Source organism: Gymnoscopelus microlampas, assembly GCF_963454915.1.
Source record: "Gymnoscopelus microlampas genome assembly, chromosome: 13".
NCBI lineage: Eukaryota > Metazoa > Chordata > Actinopteri > Myctophiformes > Myctophidae > Gymnoscopelus > Gymnoscopelus microlampas.
The window spans coordinates 36,642,993-36,670,887 of record NC_139950.1 but is presented as its reverse complement, the minus strand read 5'-3'; the positions used below and the strand labels follow the sequence as shown (position 1 = coordinate 36,670,887).

At 42.5% G+C, this 27,895-nt stretch overlaps 1 protein-coding gene across 2 annotated transcripts in view; it reads left to right on the top strand.

Moving 5' to 3' along the window:
• Positions 1 to 27,895, top strand: part of ttc27 (tetratricopeptide repeat domain 27) — a 157,482-nt gene that overhangs the window by 56,762 nt on the left and 72,825 nt on the right. For both annotated transcript variants that reach the window (XM_084076719.1, XM_084076718.1), the window contains one exon: positions 5,114 to 5,180. In XM_084076719.1, coding sequence (XP_083932845.1) covers positions 5,114 to 5,180 — 67 coding nt within the window. The remainder of the gene's footprint in view (positions 1 to 5,113; positions 5,181 to 27,895) is intronic.

Sequence of the window (27,895 nt, the reverse complement as noted above, 5' to 3'; positions counted from 1 at the left end):
TAATGCTATAGTAATGGCCCATCTTACTATTATTATTATCCTCCTGACTTTATTTTTTATCAAAAGGGGGTCAAAAGCATGCCCAATAAAAGCCTATTATTGGGCAATGGGGATCCTTGGAGACGCTGCTGTGGTGCTGTGCTGCTGTGCCAGAAGCGCTTCCCTTAAAACGCCATAAAAATAAGGGCAGGAGGATAATAATAATAGTAATATAGTAGTAGGATGGTATTAAAACAGTGCCACAAAAAAAAAAAAAAAAAAAAATTTTTTTTTTTTTTTGTAATTTTTTTTTTTTAATTTAAATTTCGACTAGTCGACTAGTCGACTACCACTGGGTCAAATTAGTCGACCTGTAAAAATCTCTAGTCGTGAAAGCCCTAACACACACACACACACACACACACACACACACACACACAGTAGCCACTGTAAGATGATTCCGAGTTCGAGAGCAGCAACTGAATGCTTTCACAGCCAGCCGCTACCATTATAATCCTCACTCAGTATCCGTTAGGGCTGTCAATGAACACTCCAAATTCATTTACCAAAAAAAACAGATGTTCAATCGTGAATTTATATTTGGCTGTCTGACTCGCGGGTTCTGACGTGGCCCTGGATCACGGCACTGAATGACTAGCCTGGTTAACCCTCCTGATCGCAGAATTCACATTTCATCTTCATTCAGCCGTCCACTGAATAAAGATGAAATGTGAATTCCGCGACCGGGAGGGTTTACCAGGCTTACTGAATGACAGGAGTCACCCAACGTCACTTTAATTGATTGAAAATTAAATGTTGGTCAAACTGAAACGAGCGAATAATTCAGCGACAACCTTGTGGTAAGGATGGCAGAGAGTTCACAACCCGCAGAGAGAATGATTTGCACTCTGAGCAAAATAAATGGCCCCATTTGGAAATACTTCCAATTTTGGCAATTTTGGTCAGTACATAGTTTGATTGTTATTTCTCCTTTAATATCAAGGAAAAGATAATTGTTATTCCATGTTTACTGTATCACAGCATTGAAGACATGGCATGTCTGTCGTCTGTAAAACTTCTGAAGCAGTCTTATAGAGCCGTCTATAAGAGGGTGTGTGTGTGTGTGTGTGTGTGTGTGTGTGTGTGTGTGTGTGTGTGTGTGTGTGTGTGTGTGTGTGTGTGTGTGTGTGTGTGTGTGTGTGTGTGTGTGTGTGTGTGTGTGTGTGTGTGTGTGTGCGCGTGCGTGCGCACGTGTGTTTGATCCGGAGCTAATCTTGCAAACTGTTAGACCAATAAGTGCAAAATTTATTGTGCTCACTGGCAGTACACTGACTTAGTACCTCCACCAATCCTTTTGCAGCTGGCTTGAAAAGGCAGCTGCCTTGAATCGACCTATATTTGATCCAGACTTGCTGATCTTTGGGGATACACAAACGGAGTATGAAGTTAATTAGAGGTGCTGCAATCAAGGTTTTTCACTTCCGATCCAATACCGATCAATACGGCACATACTTAAGTCTCTCTATGCTGTCTATCTCATGTTGACAACCCCCCCCCTGTCGCTCCGTCGCTCACCTTGATTTGCGCACCTCTCTCTCCGCTCTTTCTCTTTTATCCCAAATGCGCCCCCATCCTTGTAAAGAGCCTCGATGAACAGCTAGGCCTACTATGTTGCAAAAGACGCCTCAAGATATGTGGGGGGCGCACAGGCAGACAGAATGTGTGCATTTATAAATACTAGAGGTTCGGGCAGCGAACACCTACAGTACGTCGCACTGCCAATCCAACAATATGTTTTGAGTCATAGTGTCGGGGCTTTGTCAGAGTTCCTGTTGTACCCGTTTGTCTGTCCTTTTGTGCCCATGGTGATCTCTGTATCTGTATGTCTACCTGTGTCCCTTTTATGCACATATATGGAGATCGCTGATGTCAGTATTATGCCCATATATTGGCATGCCCATATATGGGCAAATCGGTTGATCAGCGGTTCTGGACAACTGGATATCTATATATGCCTAAATATGGACATATCGGTCGTATTTCTGTCTGGTTCTGGACAACCGCATATCCCAATGACTCGGTGGCGGGGTCCTTGCCGATATTATAATAGAGCAGGATATATGGAAGTCAAGGGCAGTCGTAACTTTGAAATCTTGCTCAAATGAAGTCAAACGTCATAGATACTAGGTATGTCATACTGTAGGTCACTGACATCACAGACTGGCCACGTATGGAGTCTGAGAGCCACGATTCCACGCGAAGCCATGCCATTTCTTTCTAGAGTTAGACGTTCACGAAGATGTCCCAACTCCTTCACTTTTATCCCGGCATTATAAATACAATGTGTGCTCCACTGGGATGCTCTCACATTCTCAACAGGATATCATCCTCTCTCTGGTCTCCACTCTCATTCCACGGGGATAAAAAAGCATTTCCTAAACTATGTGTCAGGGAATGAAAATTTGTTGCAACCCTCACCCTGCCTCACAACAACAACACTTTGTGATGATGGGCTGATGTCCCAAGATAAAGCTTATTTATTGTAGAATTTTGGCCCTAGGCTTGAAAAGTTTAAGAATCCCCAGTCGAAAAGATCAGAGCGTGGACTTCACAGTGCTTCTCTGAGCTCAGGGAATGTGACCTTGTCTGGAATCTCCCTTTGTCTGTAGAGATTGCGAGGGCTTGGCCGTCGCTTCCTGGACGTACTGAATATCTTCCTCAGAATATCTTCCTTCTTCAGACCAGCAACATTCATCGCTCATCAAATTCTCTAGTCTACATGTATTTATGCATAATATCTCTTGACGTGAACTTAAATGGTTTGAAATCACCTGCAATACATGGCCTGACACAGGAAAGGCTTCCTCTCATCCAGCTGTTGGACTGTGTTTCTCTGTCAAAGTAGTCAGAGGTTGATAAGCCTTACCTGAGGGCTTACCTGTTTCTTCCACCTACTGATTATGGTACGATGGCACAGTGCTGGCACCCAATTACACCCAGTCATGCAATCATCAAATCACGGTTGGAGTCGAATTGGTCATATTCATTGAGTCAGACCTCCTTCTCTCCCTCTCTACATCTCGTATTCCTTCTCCCAGCAAGTCTTGATTCATCAGTGAAAGTTTCACTAAAGCCTGTGAATTATCCTTAGCTTATTAGCTTGTAGATCTGCTATATATATTTATTGTTTTGTTGAATTAAATGTTTTAGATATTTTTGTTGTTGTTATGGAACCCCACCTCATTTCCCTCTCCTGTCCAATGACCCCTACCCGCTTTGAAAACTTGCGACCTAGCCAATTGGACTTCACTCCATAATGATGGGCTTCCGTGCTTTAACCGTTTGGTTTGGAGAGAATAAAGTAAAGCCAAGTTCTTAGACGAGTAAAACTAGGTGCAGTCGCTTGATTTCTCTGCATGGACAGGAATGTTATGGAAAAAGAGGAAACCACAATAGACGTTCAAAAAGGAATGAAATTGTAAATATTTTTACTGGTTTGGCTCTGCATGCAATTTATCATATTGGAAATTCCTCTGTAATGTGACCATGTCTATTTGAGATCAGCACAGGGTGCCAAGACAAACCCAGCGAACTCTGTGGCTTTCCCCACAAACACTACCCCCCCCCCCACCCCGCCTGAAAACACACACACACACACACACACACACACACACACACACACACACACACACACACACACACACACACACACACACACACACACACACAGTAAGTAAGTAGTCTTCATTCATATAGACCCCCCCCCACACTGATTGGTCCTTTAAATGCAACAATTTATGAATCCCATTCCCATAGATTTGTAATCACATTGATGATATACTGTAGATCTCCATCCCATCCAGCTCCTTTTTTTTGTAATCAACCAGAATTGTCTCCATACGTTCTGTGGGCCTCCTGTCCTTCTGTCTCCAGGACTCATTGTGTGTTGACCAGGCAGCAGTCAGTGCACGGCAGGGCTGGGCCTGTGGAAAGGGATGAGGTGTGGCGTGGGTCCAAGGCTGCAGCGCCACAGGAGCCGTATGCTCTGTCCACCTGGCAGACGCTACGCGCAGCACTAACTGTATTTAAGTGGAAAAATAATAAACAAATTTTGCGAAGGAGCACTGGTTATTATTGCACCTAATCTCCCTGAAATCCAAATCCTCTTTGGTCTGGATGGAAGCCTTCCTCATAAAGCCAAAGTCTACCTCTCTGCCAGTACCTGCAACAGCTTTGTGCGATGTGCAAGCTGCTCCCATCTAGAGCTGTAGTAGCTTAACCACATGAACCCTATAGCGTCCCTATTACGGGCGTCTCATAATACGTTGACAACGTGCCGCGTATATATACCAAAGTATAGGGTTTAAAACGGGTTAACTTTCTACATTTTGTTTTGGTTTGTGTGTACGTAAAAACATTTTTGCTTTATAGAGAAATCATCGTCAAAGTTTTCCATAATTTCTACACTCAGATTATTATGATTTTTACACATTAAGGAATATTGCCTTTTCTCTGACTTACTTGTGCATGTTACTTGTGCATGTACCCATGCGTGTTCATTGGAAAAATGCATACTATCCGGTGTCTATTCATGTAGGAAATACAGATACATGGGTTTGGTAATGCTAGGCCACACTGAAACTCTTTGTCAAAGCAAACAACAACCGCGATTTGCTGTGAAATCAATCGCGGCCCTTTCTCAGATGGGCTGGTGATGTAGATTAATGGTCTTTCAGACTCAGGGGGACAATGAAACGCCATTCCATCATAACACAGGCAATGCTGGCTAATGGCCAGAACACTGATGGCTCGTCAGCCCTTATCAACTAAAGCACTTGACCGTTAAATAAATCAATACTGGAGAATAAAATCATATGTCACAACATTATGATGTACAGGAAGGGGGTTGGTTCACTGCAATCAATAAAGTATTTCAGAAGCGGCGTGCATTTCCTTACTACTTGCATTGTATTCTAGTGTGCAAAATGTGTAGGTCATGTGCGGTGTAAAATGTTTATATATATATATATATATATATATATATATACGTTAATGATTTTATGGGGTGTGTGTATACTGTATGTGTGTTCACAATGTGCTTATTGTGTATTTACTACGGTGTCTTGTCTTCTAGCACTGACTTCCAGAGGAACAACCCTGTCCACAGACTAACTGAGGAGGAACTCCTGGCCTTCACAACTGTAAGTCTTTGTTTCTGTCCTACTGGGATCCCTTAGTTCACAGGTTTTCAAAGTGTGGGCCTAAGACACCATCATACTCCTTTGAGGATTGACCCCGTGTCCCTCTTGGATCGGAGGGGTGGGTGGGTGGATTAATTTGTAGCATGTAGCTGCCTTAAGTTGTGGGTTGCAGTCTTCAGGAGCCAAGGAAGCTACAGTGGGTAATAGCACTTACAGTACATATTTGCGGCGCCCCCTATGGGCAGAAGTGAAAGTGCTTTTGGATGTGCACTCTATAGCAGGGTTTCTCAAAGTGAGTGCCGTGACGTAACTGAAATCCAGGGGTGCCACAGAATACTTTCATAATGTTTGGAATTGACTAATATCACTTATACAATTATTTTATATCAGTTTAAATGTTAAGCACAAATTTTCAGTTCTAATGGAAACGGAAACGTTTTCCTCATGACATACCATAATATGACATAAAGAGAGAACTGTACCGTAATATGACATCAATGTAAGGGGCTACTGTAAGTAAAGCAACAAGCACCACCATGAGGCAGATTTAAAAAATGTTGGGGGGTGGCGTGTCTTCCTTGGCCTACTGGGAGTGTTCATGTCAAGTTTGACGCCAATCGGTTTGCGAGATTAGCTGCGCTAACAGACAGACAGACAGATACACACACACACACACTTGGACAAGGGCGAAAACAATATCTCCACCTCTTGTCTGTTGGCCTGGCAGAGATAAAAATGCCTCCATCTCAGAAAACGGCTGCACTGAGATGGTTTTCAGACTGAATAATGGAGTGGAAAAACTAGTGTCAGGCTAGTCATATATACTGGACTGACATGAAGTCTGAGTTCAACATGGGAGCCATGTCCTTATTAAACCGGCTCCTGTCTGGCTTTTAAAGTGGCATAGATTTCCATCCATGCTCAAACTTTCAGTTTGAACTTCTTGATGAGTTTCACTTGAAATTTCACTTCACTAGGTATTTCCTTGACGGGTTTTCTGCCCGGAGGTGGTTCTGTTTCGTGACATTCTTTTAACCAGGACAATCAAACAAAGTGATAGAAAGTCAGAGTGACCGAAACATCACTTGGTTTTGCCTACTACTGCGATCCCTTGAAATATGCCTTTTGTCCCCCCCTGCATTTGCATATTGACGAGTATTTTGGGACAACTGAAGGACGCTTGATAAATATTTCCCCCCCTTTATGTGACAAGAGTCCAATGGGAGAAAAGAGAGAAAGACTCTAAATGTCATAATGTCTGATATCTCTTTGAGTTGGAGAGTCTGATATCATCTATCCAAAATACGCATGTGCACGTATCATTTGGAGCAGTGGTTATCGTGCTCTGCAGCACATAGTTCCATGCGGTGTCCCCTGGGTTAGATGAGAGAGGAGGGGCGGAGTCTGTAAATAGGAATGAGAATTATTGGAATGTTAGAGATGTATGTGGCAGTCTCTCTCTTTGTGCCTGTCTTTCTCAATCTCCCTCCTACTTCCTCGTACTCGTAAGATGAGGGGTCATGTCCCCTCTCATCTCACCGGGGGGGTCATTTCCGCTCCATCCAACCCCCACCCCCCGCCGCCGCCATACTCAGCAGGTGCGCAGCACTCCCCCCCCCCCCCCCCCCCCCATCGCCATCACCACTGCCACCATCTCTTAGACTCTTTCCACTACATGATGCTGATATTTTTTCATCCAACATGTGCTGCAACTGGGCAGCCCGACGGCTTTTTTATTTTATTTATTTATTTACTTTGAAACTTCACTAGAGGATAAGCCCCTTGAGATGCAGCATCTCGTTTTCAAGGGGTCCATGTGAACTAGGTCGCTGGTTTGCTTCCTACAAGCCATTGTAGCCAATAGATATCGGTCCATCTTATAGCAGGTAACAGCTCTCCTGCCTGTCCCAACACTCCATACTGTATGTGTACATGTAGGTACAGTAGGTGTGTCACAAGGACAGGGATTGTGCTCCTAGGCCAGAATTATTATGCGAGTGGTATTCTATTTTTCAACAGAAGAACACCGCTGCGTGCCTTGGCCGCTGTCGTTATCATGGCAAGTTGATATTTCCCCCTTTTGTCCATCCAAGTCTGGGAATCTTTTTTTTTTTTCTTTTCTTTTTTGTTTGGAACAAGACTGTTGCGGCAGACCTCAGACTCTGTGTTGGTTCAGTCATATTGTTTTCACCAGGACTTTCTCTCCCTGAGATAGATCTGACCATCTGGTGTTTTACTGTTCAGTCCAAATTATGTGTGTATAGATGCATCTATCTCTCCAAGCGATCTTATAAATTACATGAAAAGCATCTCAAACATTGTACTGCAAGGAGAAAATACGTAATGGCATCCACAGTAACAAACTTCAAATTGTGTAGAATTACTTTGATACACTTTTTCTTTTGTTCTTCTGCGTTTAATGCAGCACAATTTATAAGCGCAGCTTTCTGGAAGAGCTGCTGTGTGGCCAAAATCCATTGATGAGTAACGGTAGTCTCAAACCATAAAATAATATAGTATAGTAAAAAGTATTCAATGTATAATATATATTCTTTCTCATTTTTCTCATGTGTCAGTGTGGTTAGCCTCCCGTTCTATGCTGTATGCGTCATTCAGACCATGAGGCTTGTATATACTCTTTGAAATTCATGCCAAGCTTTTACTGCTGGCTTTTGCATTATGTATCTCAGTGGTGTGTGCAACTGTCTGGCTTGCGTAGTTAACCACATGAACCCTTGCGTCCCTATTCTGGGCATGTCATAATAGGCGAACATTGCGGCGCCTTGTGAGCTTGTAGATCTGCTATTTTTCAGCAAAGAGATTTGGTCTTGAGGAAAAAAAGAAGACCCCTGGGGCCCATGTATAGACTCCTGGGGGACCCTGGTCAACAAAGTATATAGGGTTTAAGTGGTTAACTTGGGGTAGGTCAAAGTACTGAAGTACTGAGGCAACACACGCCCCACGGTTTCTGTACACAAATATATTGATGAATTCTCTACAACTCCCACTTGAAATGCTCCCTTATGTGGGTAGTGCGATATCAAAAGACTGCAGAAATGCAAACGTAGGGTGAAACTCCCTCTCTCAATTGTAGGATGGTATTAGCATATATATACTGTTTATATATATATAGTCTCCGTGGCAACGTTATCTAAGTAGTCCACACTAGACCACATTAAAACATCTAAGCATTATACAGTACATGGTCCATTCTTAAAGCCCCATGAGCCATTATATGGCAGGAACAATTCAAACATGGCATGATCTGTATGCAGCAGTTACAGATTGAGAGTTCATTCAAATGCAAGTGACTTGAATAAGGAATATTAGATTATGTTGACAGTTTTTGGAATTAAGATAATGATCCAAGAGAAAAAGTTTGTTTATATTTTCCTGCAACCACTGACATTTCTGAACCTTATTTGTTCTTACTTTATTTGTTTCTTTTTACTTTTACATTCACATATGAACACAATGATGTTGCAGTTTTATACATTCATTTACAGTAGAGAACTAGAACCTCTATCTTAAAATATTTGATCCATCTCCCCGCTCTTATTTATGTTGCCATGAAGTGGATTAAGTGTTCATGCAAAGCTGCCACCCATATACCTCCTTCCTCCATAATGCCAGTGGCGCATTCACTGTCTCTAGAATAATTGAGTGGTACCATTTAGCCACTGCATTAAGGGGTATTTTGCAGAGATATTGTTCAGGCTTGTCCTTGCTTTTCTTTCTCTGCTATTGCTTAATTTATTGTGGAATTATTGCTCTCCCCCAGCTATCGCTTCTGAATATATTTGCATTAATTTTGAGAACAACATTGCCTATTTCTTAAGGGAAAATGCTACTGGCTCAGAGTCCCTCAATGAAGCATTGGATCTCTATATCATAATGCTGGCACTGAGTCTCGGTGGAGAACAGAATGTCTTCAACAGTTCGGTGGTCATTATGTCACGGTGTCTTAACCACATTAACCCTAGCGTCCCTATTCTGCAGTGAACTTTGGGCCAAAATAGCTGACCCAGAGGGTATAAAGGAGAGGGCCTAATACAGACCCCTGGGGGACTCCGGCCATCAAAGTACGTATATAGGGTTTAAGTGGTTAAAGTTCCTGTTGCTGGAGCGGTAGTTAGCAGATTCCTTATCCAGACCAGAAGGCAAAGGAGGCGGAAATCGCATGCTGCGTTCATGATTTGAGGCATTTTGTTCTAAATAATCCAATCCTGCAAACTTTGGAAGCCAATTTTAGCCAATCATGATGGAATATGGAAAATCTGACAGATCCGTGTTGATCACATGGCTATAGAGATACTGTGTACCGATTCGCGTGTTTTTTGGACAAAATCTGTAGGAGTAATAGCAAGAAGATGTTTTGCAAAAGTTGGCCTCATGGTGGCGCTATGACAGGCTGATCTGAAAAATGTGGGGCAGAGGTTCTGCTGTGGCATCCAGGGAGTGTGTGTGCGCAGTTTCACAGCGACCGGGCCAACAGTGGCGGAGATTAGCTGGTCGCAGACAGAAGGACGGACACACACACACACGGACGGACGGACAGGGAGCAAAACATACTCTCTCGCCATGCCTTTCGGCCTGGCGGAGACAACAATGAGTAGCAGCAAGTGACATACAGACAGCGACATCAGTGTAATTACAGACAGACAGCGACATCAGTGTCATTGCAGACAGACAGCTTACTACAAGAGTGGCAGTCTCCCAATAGAGTTATATGTTGACTGTTTAAGTCAAATTTAAACAGTCATTCTGGGAATGTGTTCCACTGCATATACATTGAAACTTGTAGTTAAGCTTCCTGTCCTATACTCCGCAACGCTGATTGGAAAGCACGACCAAACCCGTCTAACCGCCCTGCTGTATCCCACCCACGTGTGAACCTGTTCCCCTCTGTCTCTCCGCCCTGCTTGGGCTCGCTACAGCGCTGCAGTCCCAGGCTCAGGTGGATTCGACGACCGCTCCATTGCGATGGGAAGGGATCCTAATCCCTGAAACGATCCCAAGTACCACAGGAGAGAGTGGGGGCCAGGGATAGTTTTTCACAGCTGTGGTTTTCCCTCACTGTAATGTTGGGATGTTTAGCAGTTTTGGCGAAGATTTCAAAGACAAGCCAGGTCCCCATTTCTCAACAACCATAAGCTTGTTGGGAGACATCCCCTTACTTCAGAGACGTCATGTACAGTAACCAGATAGCCCACTTGGCCAGCACCGGTAGAGCATGGCGAGGGTACCGTCCATCCAGTGTGATGAGAGCCCTTGGGCGGAAGGAACGTGACGGGACAGGAAATTAAAAGCAAAAAAGAAAAGAATAAAACAATAATTCTCCGGAGGCTGACCCAGGGGCTGGCATTGCCCTGGGCCAAAACTCCCTCTCTTGCCTTTAAAACAAAAAAAAAAGTCTCTCTGGAAAAATAATCACCACTTTTCTGAGAGGATCAGTGTGGGAATTTAAACATTACTGAGGGGATTACTACGGGACTGTGCGCTGACATTTCAGCAACCGTGCCCCAGGCAACTTGGCGAGCTGAGCCCAGGGGTAGAGAGGTGAGACAGGGGACTGGAGCATAGAGTTATAATATATCTAGAGGGCAGACTGCCCCACCCCCAGCTATTCATTTCAATGAAAGTTGCTCAGTTGCGGTTGAAGCATCCGGAAGTCTGTCGGAAGTACCAATATCGGAGCCAATAGAGCAGGCCTGGCCATAGAGTTATGAGCAGGCGTACTAGGGCTACTTTCAAACGGTAGACGCACGCGCAGTAGCATTTTAAATGCGGAAGTGTTGCTATCCCAGATTTGACCATCAGGCGACGGCCGCTTCACTGTTCTACCGTGGTTCCGGGGGCTTGGACTGGAGGTCTACTGCTCTGTTGCTGCCACACTGACCTGAAAACAGGGCTGGGATCCGGAACCGGTGAAATTGGAGGAACCGGCTCCAACATTGAGGAACCGGAATCGGTTCCATCACATTTGGAACCGTTTCTGGAACCGGTTTTCATCACACTGTCAGAGCTAGCATGTGGACTTCACGTCTGCTATACAATTACAATACTAGTGATTCTCAAACTTTTGCATTTCAAGGACCACCATAACTCTGAGAGTGTACAAATGGATGGTTCCATTTGTACTCAGAGTTACAGTCCCGTAAGGTTTCATTTGGAATCCCCCTATAGGAATCGTTAAAAGGAACCGGACCGTTAAGAGGGAATCGTTAAGGAACCGGAATCGTTAAAACCCTAAAAGATCCCAAACCCTACCTGGAAAGGATGGAAGAAAAGAACGAGAATTTCAAGCCATTCTGAATAAAACGAAATACAAAATAACACATACAGTACATATAAAAGTACAGATAGGTCATACATATGCATTGTCGGTCACCGACTTTGGTGGAGGCCCCAATAGCGAGTATTGCTATGGATACCATGCGACCCAACGTATCTTCATATCAAACAAAATGTGCAGATTGATTACTTCCTTTTCTGGGTGTGACACTGAGGTGCAGCGTTGCAATAGAAATGTCCTTTCTATGCATTCATTTCTGTGATTACATAAATATATTTATATTCCTGTGATCTTGTCTGGTAAAAGGTTTTTGGCCATTCTAGATCCAAGACCCAAGTGAGGAATGACCTCAGTGCTGATGATTCTATTATGATAATGATTCTTTTAAGCTTATTTTCAAGGTGCTTCTGCTTTTCTTTGACAGCATAGAGAGGAGAGGAGAAGATTAATGACAAAGGTCAAGCTCAAGAGTTGAATTCATGCCATTGTGCGTGTCTGTGTTTTCATAGCCTGACATCATAGCCTAAGTTCTGTATAAAACGCAAACCTTTCACTACAATTTTGTGCGATCGATTCAGTTAAGTTGAATTAGTTCTAATCATAATGACTGTCCCTGTTTAGGGATTTATTTTAAACGTATTCCAGTTTTATTTGTAGTTTTGTGTTATCCTTTTAGCTCAAATGTCTGAATGTACCTCGTGACGTTTGCATTTCTGTCAAATAAAGTAAATCAATCAATCAATCAATCAATTGCAAGTTTGATCTCGTACCACCACTTTGAAACACCCTTAGAAAACTGTAGCTAAATCATGATAGATGGCCGTCAGAAATGCTTCACTCCACTGTTTGGGATAAAAAGCGTAAAGAATCATGCAGAACCATCCTCTAGACAGTAACATAAACCCAAGGCCCTACTGAATGGACCCTCATCAGCTCACAGCTCGGGTCGAAATGGAAGAAATCAATGGGTCTTTTTGTCCCTTGTGACTGACGGCTCCCTGCCATTTTATTCTGTCTCAAATTCAAATGCATGGAATGTACATCCTATTTTATGGGCATGACGGAGTCCAAGAATAACCTGCCCAGTGATGCAGAGCTGGAGGTGAGATTCATAATTTACTGGGGACACTGTTTCTTTCTCCTCATCCCTCTCTTCTTTCAGATTAACTGTTTTTCTTTTCTTTTTTTCTTCTTCTTTTTTGGGGGGCGGGTGGTAAACGATTGCCCAGCTGAGGTAGCACTTCTGCTGTAATTAAACCCAGGAGGCCGCTTGCAAAGCATAAATACCATTTTTGAAAACAGCCACTGACAGTGCATCAGATTTAGCCAGCTGTAGACCTAACACCCTGTAATTTATCTGCGTAAGAATAATTTAATTGTGCCGGTATAAAAGTAATTTTAGTAGTATGCAACTTGACATGCGTGAAGTCAACTCTTACAATAGGTCCTCACATTTAGTGCAGTTGTGTAGTCCGGGGCAATACAATCAAAATATATTATGTATATTCAACATTCAGACAAGATGTCCAGTCTTTCAATCTCGAGGCGCAATTAAAAGAGGGTTGTTTGCCAAAGGGAACTACACTAATCATGATATATGCATTATGATGACATTGTGGTATGGGATTCACTCCCTCAATTGTCAATGCGTCTGTAACTGTATAGTTGTATAAACACTTTCCTTTATGCATGTGGTACGGTGAACTCAGCCGAATGATTGTTATTTCTCCTATTCATTTAAATTTGAAGGCAAATTGCTTCCGCTCTCAAATGATTCCGGTACGTTTGATCCTAACAAGCTCAAAATGAGGTATACATTTCACCATTCTATTGAGAAAACAACAAGGGTACTGCCAGTTTCCTCCAGTTACCTACTGCTGAGAAATTCAATTTCCCAGAAAATGATTTCAATATGTCAGAATTGTTTGTTGCCATAATCACTGTAGTTACACCCTTGATGGCCCCTTGGCTATTATACGATATGTCCTGTTCTACCATTAACGGAAAGGTAATGATCCCGTGGACACAGGGTTTGAACACCACTCCCAGCAGTGCCGGTTGAGACTCCAAACTTGATGTCATTCAATTCCCTTGCCATCTGAGGCAGCAGAAATGTGGGGATGTCACGGCTTACTTCCTATGCCAATGACGTGATGTGTTCTGGTCCATATCCGGGCTGGCGTCATCACTTCATCCCAATGTTGGTTCATCCAAACTGGGTAGCTTTTTATGTCTTTTTCTATGTTTTTTTCCTTACTACTCAGCACTTATTGTCTTGTACTGGTGACAGGAGTTCTGAACTACCACCCATGGGTGTGTCATCCACCACTAGCCTTTGCTCGTATCAGCAGTTTATTTCCTTTTTATCGTTGAATTGTTGGAATCACACAGCGGGCCCTGCATTATATTTTCCCACACTGCTGGAACAATAATGGTGGGCTGTGGTATGTGGTCCTGGACCCATTTTGTTGAAATGGGCTGCTTCCCTGGTCTGAATCCACTTTACACACCCACTCTGGTTGATCTCACTATCAAAGCCCAGCCAAGGGTAGTGCACTCCCATCAGGCTCTGTCTGGTGATGCTGAAATAAAAGACAGCTGGAGGTACAAATTGAAGACCTTTTTATATAGGCTACAGCGATAGTTTGTTAGATTGCATTATAATGGCTGAGGTGTACCGACAGTAAATGGTATTTATACATCTAAATGTTCAGGTTTGTGCTTTGCTTAATATGTTAATCCTATAAAATGAGGAAACCTGTCTGTCTGTCTAATGTTGAAGATTTGGGAAAACTGCAGTTTAAACCTCAAAGACTTTAATCCATTGTGCAAATATGATTCTATTTTTTCATTGTGCTACGATTTATACTGTATCAAACACATGGTTGGATGTGTGCAACTGTGCATGCACTACTGCTTGTACTGTAGATCCAAAACACTATCCTGTAACAAAGGTCCATTTCAGCCCAACCTTATAGCTGTGTTTGGAACACGGATAGACGAGATGAGAGGTCTGTTTCAAGTGATAATATCAGCATTGGATTGGAAGGATAAAAATCCATCAAGCGCTGATCATCTCTGAGCTAGCCCCCAGTGAAACGGCAATTTTCTCCCGAAGTAAGTTGTTGTCGGAGGTATTGCCGTCTCCTGTGTGGCAGTTCTTTTGTTTTCCCCCTGCTGAAGGAAATATTTTGTCTGTCTCTCGCCTGGCTGCTTCCACCTCTGCCAGACACAAGTCGATTAATCCATTCAATCCGGGAACGCATCTGTGTCATTTTAGATTTGAGAGCTATAACCTATTTATTTTATACTTTGGATATTTAGTAGTGCCGCGCTACGAGCTCGTAGATCTGCTATCTTTTGAAAAATCTTGAACATTTGTGCAATTTTTTTGAAACAACATTTTTAACTCAAATCTTTGCTTCTGGGGGTCCCTGGAACATTTTTTTTGATGGGGATCGGCGGCCAAAAACACCATTTTGGGGGTCCTTGACATGAAAGAGTTTGAGAACCACTGATGTAACGACATACATTTTTTCAAAAAAGAAGACATTTTAGAAGACATTTGTAAAGATTTGGAAAAAAATGTCATGGGACGCATCTGTGTCATTTTTAGATTTGCACTAAAAAGCATTGTTTTACACTTTGGCTATTCAAAAATAGCAGATATACAAGCTCATAGAGCGGCACCGAGTGCCGCACTACGAGCTTGTAGATCTGCTGCTTTTTTTTAATCGTGAAAATGTGTGCAAATTTGTGCAAAAAATATATATTTTGAGATGGGGGACCGTGGCCAAATACATATCATGTTGGGGGTCCTTGACATGAAAAAGTTTGAGAACCACTGACATAGTGACATAAGTTTTTTCAGAAAAAGGATTTAGAAGGCATTTTGTAGAATCGGAACCTCAGGTCTTAATGGATTAAGGGGAGAGGAACGAAGGGGGGAGAGTGGGAGAGGGCACTAATTGATAGGTGAGAAAGTGAGTCATGCTGCAGTTTCCCCTCGCTCTGTCTGCGTTTGTCACACAGCTCGCACAGCAACTTCCTTTGAGATGGGAAAAGCACCAGAAGACTTTTGCCGATGAAGAAGCTGTAATTACTCTGAGCTGAAGCACAGGCCCGCCGTCGTACACCTCACTAGGCCACGGCGATTGATTTTTATTCTTAGACCTGTTTGTTAAATGAAATGTCGATCCTACAGAGATAATTAACTTTTAATTGCTATTGGATTTTTTTTTTTGCATTTGTGGAGAAAGTTTAATGACAGCCTTTCAAGAAGCCCCCAACATTTCTATTAGTACGGTTGGTTGTGGGAAGTTTGGCTTTAAATGGATCTGCCATTCAAAGCGATGTGTTACTGTAAAGTGAAAGCTCATTCATCTCAACTGTGTGTCACATAATGCCCACTGGGGCTGCAAGATAGTGCCAAACAAGTCATATTTCCAGATTATTTGCAAGATACTGCATTTCGTCGCAGAAAGCTTGTATCTCTACCATTTTATGTTTGTTTTTTTCATAGATTAATACCCTATTTGCCTATTCCATAATGTGTCGTATGCCAGTGCTGCACAAAAGTACATACAATAGCCAATCTATAAGCTCACAACGTTTTGAACTTGTAGAGATCTGCTATTTTAGATATTTTAGATATTTTTTTCGGGGGGAAATGTTCGCCTATAATGACATCACTTTTTATTCTTTTTTTTCAAATGTTGGGGCTTTTTATGCCTTTTATTTTAGAGAGGGATAGGGAAAGTAGGCTGACAGGAAATGGGGAGAGAGATGGCGGGGTGACGCACAGCAAAGGTCGTCGGGAACGGGAGTTTTTTTTTTATGTTCGCCTATAATGACATGCCCAAAATAGTTTGAAAGTGGTTAAAGGCTGTCTGTGAGTTTGATAAATGTTTAACCGATGAAAAGTAGGGTTAAGTTTGTGACTAATAAGTATATTGGATCTATTGGAGTTCTTTTTTTCCCCATTTCCTGAAAAGTAACGGTTTTGGACATTACAGTACAGGGTTTCTGCCCGACAGCAACAATTTACAACATGCCTGGTGATGCATGTGAAAACAGCTGTGCTGGGGGGCGGGGTGTGTGGTGCTTGATGTTCAGAACAGAAAATGTGAGATTATGCAAAGCACCAGAATGTTATGTTCAGGAAGCCATCTGAATGCTGCTAAACATGTGCATCTTCAGACCATAATAATGGATAATTAGTTCATGAATCAGTGCTGCAGTTTCAGAATGGCCTTTTAGCGTTATACCCCAATGCCTGTGGGGATAGAAGGGTAAGCAGTCTTCAATAGCTGTTACATAACCTGCAAATATGGCCAGCGATACGTTGGAGTACAGTTTGGCTGTACGAGTGACTTGTGGATCTGTAGCGATAACATCACACATGCCTTTGTGTGTTTGCATAGCTGTGCGTGTGTGCGCGTCATACATCCTTGTGCCTGTGTATATGATTGTGTGTGTGCGCGCGCGCGCGTGCGTGTGCATGTTAGACTTACTGGAATTGGGATTGCTGGAGGGGGAGATGAGTTTCTTTTTAGAGAGACACACCTGGATGAGTCTCTTTCCTCCCCTTGGACAGCCACTCCCTGGCAGTAAGAGTGATTGATTGCCCTCCTGTTGTCCATTTGTGGAAAGGGGAGGGCATGGACCAGCATCGATCGAGAGCCGCAGCGAAACGCGGAGACAAGAAACGGTACCTGAATACAATTAATCCTCTCTCTTGTAACTCTTTTGTCATTTGGCGCTAGAGGAGATTGCGGACAAGAAGCTACAATGCTGAATAGCGCAACGGACTGCGGCTCGCACATTGGTGCTGCTTCCCAAAAGGGTTCAATACATTGTGACCTGTGTGAAACTGCTTAGCAGAGCTCATCCATTTAGATACCGATTTGTTAAATGGTAACATAGCCTATTTTATACAACATAGCATGACGCTGTCATTGAAAAAAACTGAATTTCAATTTAACAACCTGTCAGATTTGTGACGCGTTGTTAATGTGAAAACACACTGTTGAGTATAAAAGCTATACATTTGGCAAAGCGTATAGCTTTTACTTTGTTTGTTTATTGTAACCTTTGGATCATGTAGTAATAATTTGTAGGTCTGCTGGTGATCATTCAGCTTAGTAGTTGTCATATTAGAACATAGGCCTTTCATGAAGTTACGTTTGGAGAAACAGGCCACATACTTCCAATCATCTATTTTGGGTAACGGTACTACATTGCTCTAACATAATGAAGAAAAAAAAAGGCTACACATGTTTGACTGGGCACTGTCAGACGTACGGTAATCAATCTATTTTCTCTGCTCTTTTGTCCACCCTTCCATCCATGAGCTGGGTTAGAACAACGGGTTGGCTCAGCGTGTCTCATTGTTGCTGAGTGGGGATGGGAGCGTTCCAGGCAGCTGCTGGCTCTGTGAGCAGGCATCTTCCCAGCCTACATGTGGATCCAGGAATCTGCAGGCTGGTTAGATGGTTGTCACATGTCTGGCCTTCTTCATCGACACCCAACCTCTGTCGTCTTCCCCTGACGACCGTCTGGAAGCACCTCCGAAGTGCCAATTATTGTCTTAACTTTCCTTGAAAACTTTTCACCCATATGTACCAGCAGTTCTTAGTCTCTTAGTTTGAAATGGCACTCTATATTTATAGAGCTTAATGATATCCACAAAAAAGGAATGAGTTCTGTGTCATATCTTGACTAGCTTTGGCAGGTTTATGCTAAAACACTGGCACTTCCACAGAGAATTATTTAAATGAGTAGGAGGGAGTTATTTGCCAAAAGTCAACGTGGTTCCATTTACATCCGTATGTCATTTTAAAAGCAGTCAAGCGATGTTGGCAGTGGGATATTCACTGGGCAATTCCGTTGGTCAACACAGCCTGTCTGACCATCTGCATGCAGGTGGTGCAAGCTAAACAGAGAGGCGTTTTGGGAAAACACTTGTGTCCTGTTTCCGACCCTGAACTCAGGTCCATGAGTCATCCGCCCTGCCTTGTTTCCCCTTCAACTCTTTAAACATATCAAACAGCAAGGGAAATTAAGAGCACGGAGATGCCATCTTACATCATAAAATGTGTACTTAAGCCCAGAACTCAGATGTATTGACCTTCTTTATTGGTGCCGATAAATAAGACAGATATCTCCCTGTAATGTTTCGCTGTTCTTTGGAATGGGAACAAGGGATGTTTTCAAGGCTTTTACTGTAATAGAGCACATTATTGTCTGGCACAGCCAAGCTGTAGATGAAATGTTTAGAGTTGCAACTGTTGAACTGATGATGCAAAGGCCCTGTAGTTTATATTGCTCCATTATTTCCATAATCATACTCGAGGTTTAGTTCTGTATTTCAGTCCTAACTTGTATCACAGCCGGCCGATTATCCAGGAATAAGTCAAAGTAGCATCTCCGATTTGAAGGGGCGACTCAAACTACAGTCAGCAAGGGAGAAATCTAGTTGGAGCGGTCAGAGGGAGAAAGCGTAAGTAGCCACGGAGGTTAATTTATTGCCCTGGAGTTTATGTGACTGTCCTGCCATAAATCTTCCAAGTCTGCTACAGTCTGATGTCTTAACCAGAGCTCAGTTCTTCATTTATATTTTGATATTCATCAAAATATTAGTTTTAAGTGGTTTTCAAAATGTATTAATGGATGATCTTATCTGTCTTCAAAGAAGTGTATTTGCACATTTTAGTCTCAGGAAGTTCTTGAGATTTTGTCAAGACTTTATAAAGTTGTCCATGTTTCTGCAGATGTCAGAAGATTCCATGTCATATTATTAGTCTGTGGCATCACACAGCTAAGTCACAGCATTGTACGTTGCTTCCTTTTGACACAGTTTGCCTTGTCACTTCTGGCACATCTGAATGTTTATACGGCTCAGTGCACACTGTGCTCCCCATCCCGCAAGGTTATGTTTTACCTCCTCACAATTGAAGTTAAAAAATAAAATAAGAAAGACCCTTCCCCTAAACTGAGTCAGAACTTGGTCGAAAGAAGTGCTTGGGGTTTTAGAGGCAGACTTGTCTCTCTAAATTAGACACACTGTTAATGTGGTGGTGGACCGTTGCCAATATACCCCTAGACTCTCCAAGAGAAAGGAAAAAACATTGTCACTGGGATCCAACACCCTTTAGGCCTGTAATATGTTTGCTTCTCATAGTATGGCAACATTTTCTTTGCTTTGTCTAGCTTTGAAATGAACATGGATAACATATCAAACATAACTATAGTGTGAACATTACAGCTAATATTTTTGTTTATTAACTAATGGTTTGTTCATTCCAAGATCGTAAGACAAAAGGTCTAGCAAAAGGCTATTATGTAAAAAGCACGATTTTCAACCTTGTGTAGCTACAGTTTGTACATAATAAAAGTACACAAGTCTGACTTTAACCATAACTGGTTCAAATACCTTTGTAAATGGAACCCCTCTTCCCTTACAAAAAAATCTATTTCACCAGGGTTTTCTAGAATTTCTAGAATAATACCAAGTTGCATCCGGAAATTCCCATTTGTTGTGTTTATGTCCAATGACCTCTCTTTGATTTTAAAACACATTGCATTTAAACATACTGCATTGTAGAGTCGTATAAATGTACAGTATAGGCTTTCTATTCTATTTGTCGTAGTTGTAATCACGTACTGCAGATGACAGAGCAGAGAATCCACAGGCTGCACTTTTCACAATAGGGTCACACCTGGCTGTGCTGTCATTAAAATGATGTTGATAAAGTTGTTGTGGTTATGATTCATAGGTTAATGGCTAATTGATTGAATGTATAATGTTGATCAATTCAGTATACCTTTTCTGTTATTTTAGTCAGGATCCATAGTATTTTGTGTGTGTACTCCTCTTTGCAGATCCACTCCACAAGTGAGTTTTCAAAAACTCACTTAACATTGCCTCAGTTTTCAATGTATTGGGTATAGTATGTATGAGCCAGCTTGTGTAAACTTGTGTCAAGGATAGGACTTGAGACTTTCCCAAGCTCATGTGTCTGTAGACCTTCTGAGTGTCAGAAGACTTGGCAACAAAACCCATGGCCATTATTTCATATGTGTATCTCCAGCCAACAAAAGTAGACTGGATATTTACGGGAAAATATTTCAACGTTATGGTCATTAGCCAAGGACTTAACATAGTGTTTGATCTGCAATATGCTCACTGGGATCAGATTCAGCCCAAATGAATTATATGGCTCAAGAGCAAATAATATAATGTTCTGTTTGGCTTTTGGTCTGAAATTATTGATTTGTCTAATTATCTGTCTTGCTTCATCTTGCTTTCATTACTTAACTGTGTCTCCCCTTTACATTATGTACTTTTCTGTAGCATAGGTTTTGGCTCTTAGTTGCTAGTAGTGACGAGTGAAATTTGGCCTGTGCCAAATAAGATGAGCAATACAAAATTAAGTTGAGTTCAGTTTGACTAATACATCCTGGCGCTGTCAAAAATCTCTGAACAGGCCACTCCGTACTCCCTTGAAATCTCTCTACAGCTGTGCCATGCAGCTAGGTGCAATGTATGAGCCTCCTGAAAAAGGAAGAAAAAAATGCTTGAAGGTAATGAACAAAAGCCCAGCGACACTCAATTTGTGTCAATCCCATCAACTTTAACAGTTTTAATCAATATGACAATTAAGGAGTCAAAAAGGAGTTTGTGAATTGCAGCTAATGTGGGAAAAGCGAAAAGCTATTTACTGTGCACGTTGTGCTGTGATGTGCATGACACCGATGCACAACATAATAAGGTCACTCACATGCCTTCATGTACAGAGAATCTGAGAACGTTGGGTGATTGAATGCCATGTTCTTGAACGAGCGCTTATTGCTTGTTTGTGTGATTAGTTGTATGACAAATGCTCAGCATAGTTATCATTTGCTTTTAATTGCTCTATGACTAATGTTGCGATTTTGACAAGTGCATAATGAGGACAATTTTCCCTTGCACTAATGGACCATTTAAATTCCATCGTGACTTGCTAAGTGTCCACAAGCATGTGATTAGTGTTTGTTCACCTCACCTACCACCATTCATTACTTTTCAGACTATTTCCAGTCATCAATATTATGCAGATAATAATCATCGCTACGTGACATCTTGTTAGAGATTCTGACTGAGGAGACGAGCATGCGATGCAAATTTAAACGTCAGATCCATGCAAGACATTTCTACCTTCTGACATACAGCACTGTACCAGCCAACCTCTCCATTTAGTCCACTGGCCTAATGCCTTTGCACGAAGCTGTTCAGGCTTTCCAACGAAACTACAGAGATAAGGACCGGCGGCTTTAATAACCCTAGTGAGGCAGTGACACTGGCTCTCTGGCTGACCTTGTTACTACCCTTATTGCTGTATTACTCCACTGCTGACTGATGAGCTGAGAGGCTGTGAGATGGCTGAGATAATGATCAGAGAGAGCTTGAGACGAGAGAATGGTGGAAAGTGAACGAGGGGTGTTTTCAATGACCGCCGCATTCCACCGAGTTGCATCGAGATCTTTATCTCAGAATCATGTCAATGCATGCAGGTCTCTCTTCATCTCCCTGGACCCAAAGAGCAGAACGTGGAGATTGCAATCCTTGATATTAGTATTAAAGGCTTTTCTGTAATGATACGATATCTGACTATATTGGGAGACAACGATCCTCTTGTTTGTTTTATCCGGGTTGCAACAGACAACAGGGAAAAATGCACAGTGCTGTTAGAAAATAGGCTAATCCACCTGCGAAAAAGATTCAGTAACAGTTAACCTCAATTGGATTGTCATAGTGTAAGATGAACACTGTCAAGATACAGTATGTCTAGTACATACTAGAGAATGGCCATGATCTACAAGCTCACAGCGTGTTGCATCGCAACCTTGTGGATCGGTTATTTTCACTTTGAAACACTTGAAAAAATGTGGTAACACTTGCTTGCCATGTCTAGAATGCATTATAAACATACTTATGCATTATAATCTGCATTTCCACAAATGTTGTTTTATGTGGTTATGGCTACCAACGACCAAACCACAGAGGAGTGTACTGAATAATTGACTTTTATGTTTTCAACCGTTTCCTTCATTCCTACTTTCATAATTCTGTTCAAGTAATATTTCTCTGCTAAAATAAATCAAACAGTTCTACTTACCCAGTAAGCTGCCAGCTCCTTTCTACCCTGTATTTCTTTGGTAAAGATGCGTTGGTGCATTCGTCTTCCCTGTGTCCGAGCATCGCGCTCTCAGCTCCCAGTGTTTTTTGGTAGACTGTAATTGTACTTTTGGAGAGGAACCCCTGAATGTGACCCGACGTTGAATCGTTACCACAACCGTGAGAAGTCCATGTTTACGTTGTTTCAGCTAAGCTATATGTGCTAAAAATGCAGATTTCGACATTCGAGCACAGAAATGTTTGACAGGTTCGAACGTTGGCGGCATCAATAAACGCTTTGTGCGAGCACTCTGGACATGATATCCAACGCGCTCCTTCGCTCAAAAAAACGCTTTCCGTGGACATTTTGCGTGATGATGATGCATGTTTACCGTGGTGTTAGGTATTTTCTATGGCCTTGTTGTGGGCCACCACATTCTGTGAAAACGCACAGTCTTTCTCCCCTCTCTCTCCTTGAGCAAGCATAAGAAGTGTGTTTAACTATTGTCAGCAACTTGGTGGGAGTATCATACTGGGCTGGAAATAAGATTTTCTCCAGGCCGTTGATAAGAGTCCGTCACATAGAGTCCAGACAGGCCCCCCCCCATCCCTCCCCTCCCATCCAGCTCTATATTTCTTCACAGATGTGGCAGCGTTACAGTATTACATCACCTAGATCAGTAAAGACAGCTGTGGGCTCTGGTTGGAGGATAGGATCTGCCGTCTGTCTGTCCTGTTAAACGCTACTCCACTCTGTCTACACCGTCTCCTCCTCCTCCTCTTCATCCTCTGCTCTCCATCGACTGACTCTATGGGTGCAGAGTGTTGCCAGGCAACGCGAGCATAAGGAAGGGTTTGGGGTGGGGGGGGGTTTAGTGTTCGTGGGGGGACTCCAATCTTAAAATTGTAATTTCTCCACAAGGAGGGCCCTTTGGGAGGATGTTGCTCATGATAATCATCTCGCACCCGAGTTGAGGAAAGGAGAAAAGAAATGAAAGAGCTAAGGAAGTCTAGTGAGGGTTCTTTTTTTCCTCAGCTCTCCTTCAGGCATGCAGCCCCCACCCCCCCCCCCATTTGCACCACGTCATCCCCCCATTCTGCTGCCATTATCATATATCATAGCTCTCTCCTCCCAACTTTTATTCATACCACCTCCACTGCACCCCCACCCCCCTCCACATTCTGTACTTGACCCCCTGAAAATAAGAAGGTGAGACATCTCACTGTGGTACGGTTCCTTCAAGGAGTATTGTCTGGCCCCTGGGGGAGGCAAATGGCTTTTACAGCTACACCCAGCATACGGCTGCTCAGATGGCGTGGATGAGCACACGGAGGGGGTGGGGGGGTTAAGTGTCTTGCTCTGGGACACTTGGACATGTACACTGGGCAAGCTGGGGGTCAAACTGCCTACCTTCCCATTCCTACTCGGCTACAGCCGACCTAGGCACAGGTGCTAGCCTCAACTACCAGTAATGTGTCTGATTGGGGACAGCTCTGGCGTCCAGGCGAGGCTAGATTAACAGGACAGACAAGCCGCGTGATCGACCGGCGGAGGAAGGACCGAGGGAAAACACGTGTTGATGCAGACATGGAGGAAGTCGACTTGCAATGGAGACTAAATATCCTGTTACTTTTGCAGTCGGATACGTAAGCCTCTGTTTGAAATTCAGCTGGAATAATCTGACTTCTGGGGATGTGATGTAACGTTAGAAACAGGAAACTTTCCATCTTCACAGAGTCTCGTTTCTCCTGGTATTTGCTTGGATGTTTACCGAGCCGACTGTTTTATTGCCAAGCTCGTGCTCTTACTGTATATGTAATTGAACGCATGTGGGAGTCAACCGGGCAAACCTAATCCTTTCTTTCTTTCTTTCTTTCTTTCGTTCTTTCTTTCTTTCTTGCTTTCTTTCTCACACTCAAACAGGGACGTGCACAGATAGACTCTAGGTGGTGCTAGAGCACCTGCCCTTTGCCCTCTTGACCAGAAGTGCCCTTTTGAAAAAAAGAAAGAAAAAAAAACAGTTTACAGCAGGGGTCTTCAACAGGGGGTCCGGGACCCCTAGGGGGTCCTCAGAGTTACTACAGGGGGTCCGCCAAATCTTTATGTGATATGATTTTTCTTTTTACAATAACCACTCGAAACCTAGCATCCCTTTTCTGAGGAGAACTTTAGCCAAAAATAGCTGATCTACAAGCCCACAACGCCTCGCGTTGTGGGCTTGTAGATCAGCTATTTTTGGCAAAGAGGTATAGGTGTAGAGGGAAAAAAGAGCAGACCAAGTAAACAAAAAAAAGTATGATTTACTTGAGCACCTGCCCCTCAAAATGTCTGTGCACGCCACTGCACTCAAAGGTCAGTACTGAGGCAAGCAGGAGATATTGCACATTATGAACTTCATAGTACTTCTCAGAAACAGTCGATTGACGGTGGGACTCATTGACGCTTTCAGTCCCACTTTGCGGCGGGAATTGATTACTCTGCTTCCCGGTTTAGCACGTAGACCATCGTCTTATTGAGTCATCAATGAGTTCATGAATAGGGCAAAAGGATGAATTGGTAAATTTTAGATGGAGGGGGAAACCGCATGGCATAGGAATTTATCGATTGCGTGCATATTTACATTGATCCATGTTTTACAATTGTACTGCTCAATGCTTTTCTCCTTTGCATTTTCTTTGATATGATTGCTGCTCCTAGTGATTCGTTTTCATCTTTATGCAATGGGATCAGTAAGTCATATGATTATGGGAGATCTTTAAAGATGAATATGAACCTCACTTTCCCTTGACCTGGGTAAAATGTATGTGAAACATTAGATATGTGCTTCATTTGCCTTTCCACATACTTCCAACACTCTTCAAAGTGAACAATTGAATTACAATAAAAGATGACCATTGCTTTCCTTAAGAGTCTTTAATTAGTCCCTTGCCAGTCTAACAGAGGGGAGCTGTAGGTTTGTGTTCTGTCAGTTAATCCGTCAGAGATGTTGACCAGAGCCATACCATAAGGTCTCGGTAGGACAATGGTCTGGGGTACCACGGGGCAGTGGTGGAAAAAGTACTCGCATTCTTTACTCAAGTAAAAGTATCAATACTGCAATGTAGAAATACTCTGTTACAAGTAAAAGTCAGGAATTCAAAATGTACTTGAGTACAAAAGTATTGGTATCAAAATGTTTTCAAAAGTATAAAATGGCTATCTTCAAATGTATATAGGGCTTAAGTGGTTAATGCATGTTTTGTAATAATAATCAAAATCGACAAAGTAACTAGTACAGTAACTAAAGTCCCAAATAATTGTAGTGGAGTAAAAGTACAATATTTGTCTCTGAGATAGTAGTGGAGTAGAAGTAAAAGTATTGAAAAATTTGAAATACTCCAGTAAAGTAAAAAATAACTCAAAATTGTACTTAAGTACAGTACTTGAGTAAATGTACTTAGATACTTTACACCACTGCCACGGGGGTCCTTGAGGGGGTTTGCAGGTTTCACCACTCTAAATGATTGATGGTTAGGATACAAGTACACAACTATTCCACAATCTTCGAATGCTATATAGTCTGGAACTACACCTCCCGAAATCCAAGGAAGCTGTCATCTGTTCGTGAAAATATATCTTAAAATATCTTTACAGTACATTTTTCCATTTCCATTTCTGCTAAGCAGCAAGCTACATATGCTTAGATGATTTTGATTTATATTCGGATGAATGTGCGCGACTGTAAAGACGAAACGGAAGTGGGAAGGAGGCGTCACATCCGCTTTATTGCTTGATCATTTTCAGAGCTTCCGTGCTCCAGTCCAGACTGTATGACGGAAGCATTCGAAAATTGTGGGAGACAACAGTATAGTTGCGAGACTAGGATACAAATGGACCCTTACAGCTCAAAGAGTGTACAAAATTGGTTCCACTCTCAGATTTGTCTTAACACTGAGTGTCTATCTGGCTCCCAGTCAGAAGAATCATATCAAATGTGGGATATAGTACAAACAGGGGGTCCTTGAATTTAAAAGGGTTGAGAATCACTGGCCTAGGATGACCAAACGTTGGTTAAGAAAGGAGGTGTGTCGCATACCAAACGTAGGTCACTATGACCGTAAAAACCTAATCACAAGGTTTATTTATCTATTCACCGCTTCTTCCGTTGGTGGGTTATGGATTATCCTGCAGTACTTTGCCTTGTTATTATGTGCTATACCCAAGTCTATTTATTTTAGATGTTCCCATTTGGACGTCATCACACATATACATGCCATATTTGCCTGCATAAGCTTGTCCAACATCCTCTGCTTGCTCCTTGTTTACTTTGAGGCCATTGCCATTGGCAACAAACATTCTTTCCGGATTTTTTACACTGACTTTCATGCTAAACCAGCCAACAAAGCCACTGACCATTGATATCTCATGTAATTATATGGTCCTCATTATGCCCTGGGATGTATGCTGGCTTGTCCCCAAATGAGCACAATACCTCGATTTAATTAGTTTCTGATTGCTGCATAACAATCTCTGAACCCATCGGCAAATCATTAATTAATGCATTTGTTTTTGTATTTTACAGTCTATTAATCAGCGAGGCAATGGGAGTTTTGTGGCCTACAAGTGAAGGCTGTGGTTTAGTGCTATGGTCATTTCCATTTACCAGCATCTATCATTGTTTATAACATGAGACACGAGAAGGGAGATGACAGGAGAGTTATTTTCCAAAAGATTATTATGTGAGGAAGAGAAAGTGATTGCAGCACAACCAGAACCACTTGTTTTAGCCCATGAAAACCACCCATTGCCTCCAGAGGATAATCATCTCTACATAATAAAAAAAAAAAGATCAGATCTTATTAGACGATGGGTTCCGAGATTGGCTATGTAATGATGATGTTCAGAGACAGGTAAAGTGACTGACCAGCGCCTTGTAAAGGTGTCCGCCTTTTGTGCTATGCAGTTGCCTTTTGGTCATCTCTCATAGGTGTTTAATATGAAAAGCAGGCCTATCCCTGACCCTGTCTCTGGCCAGTCCTCCAGCAGACATGACTTAAGTACCGGGAGGGGAGATATATACTGTACTGTAGTTGCTACACAGTGAGTAATAAGCTTCCTGCAATGGACAGGAAGTGAGACCCGCCTCCTTCATCCTTTCACACACAAGATATTGCCCCCCCCACACACACACACACACACACACACACACACACTCACACTCACACTCACACTCACACTCACACACACACACACTTTTGCATGGGAACCAAGAGTTATCTGTC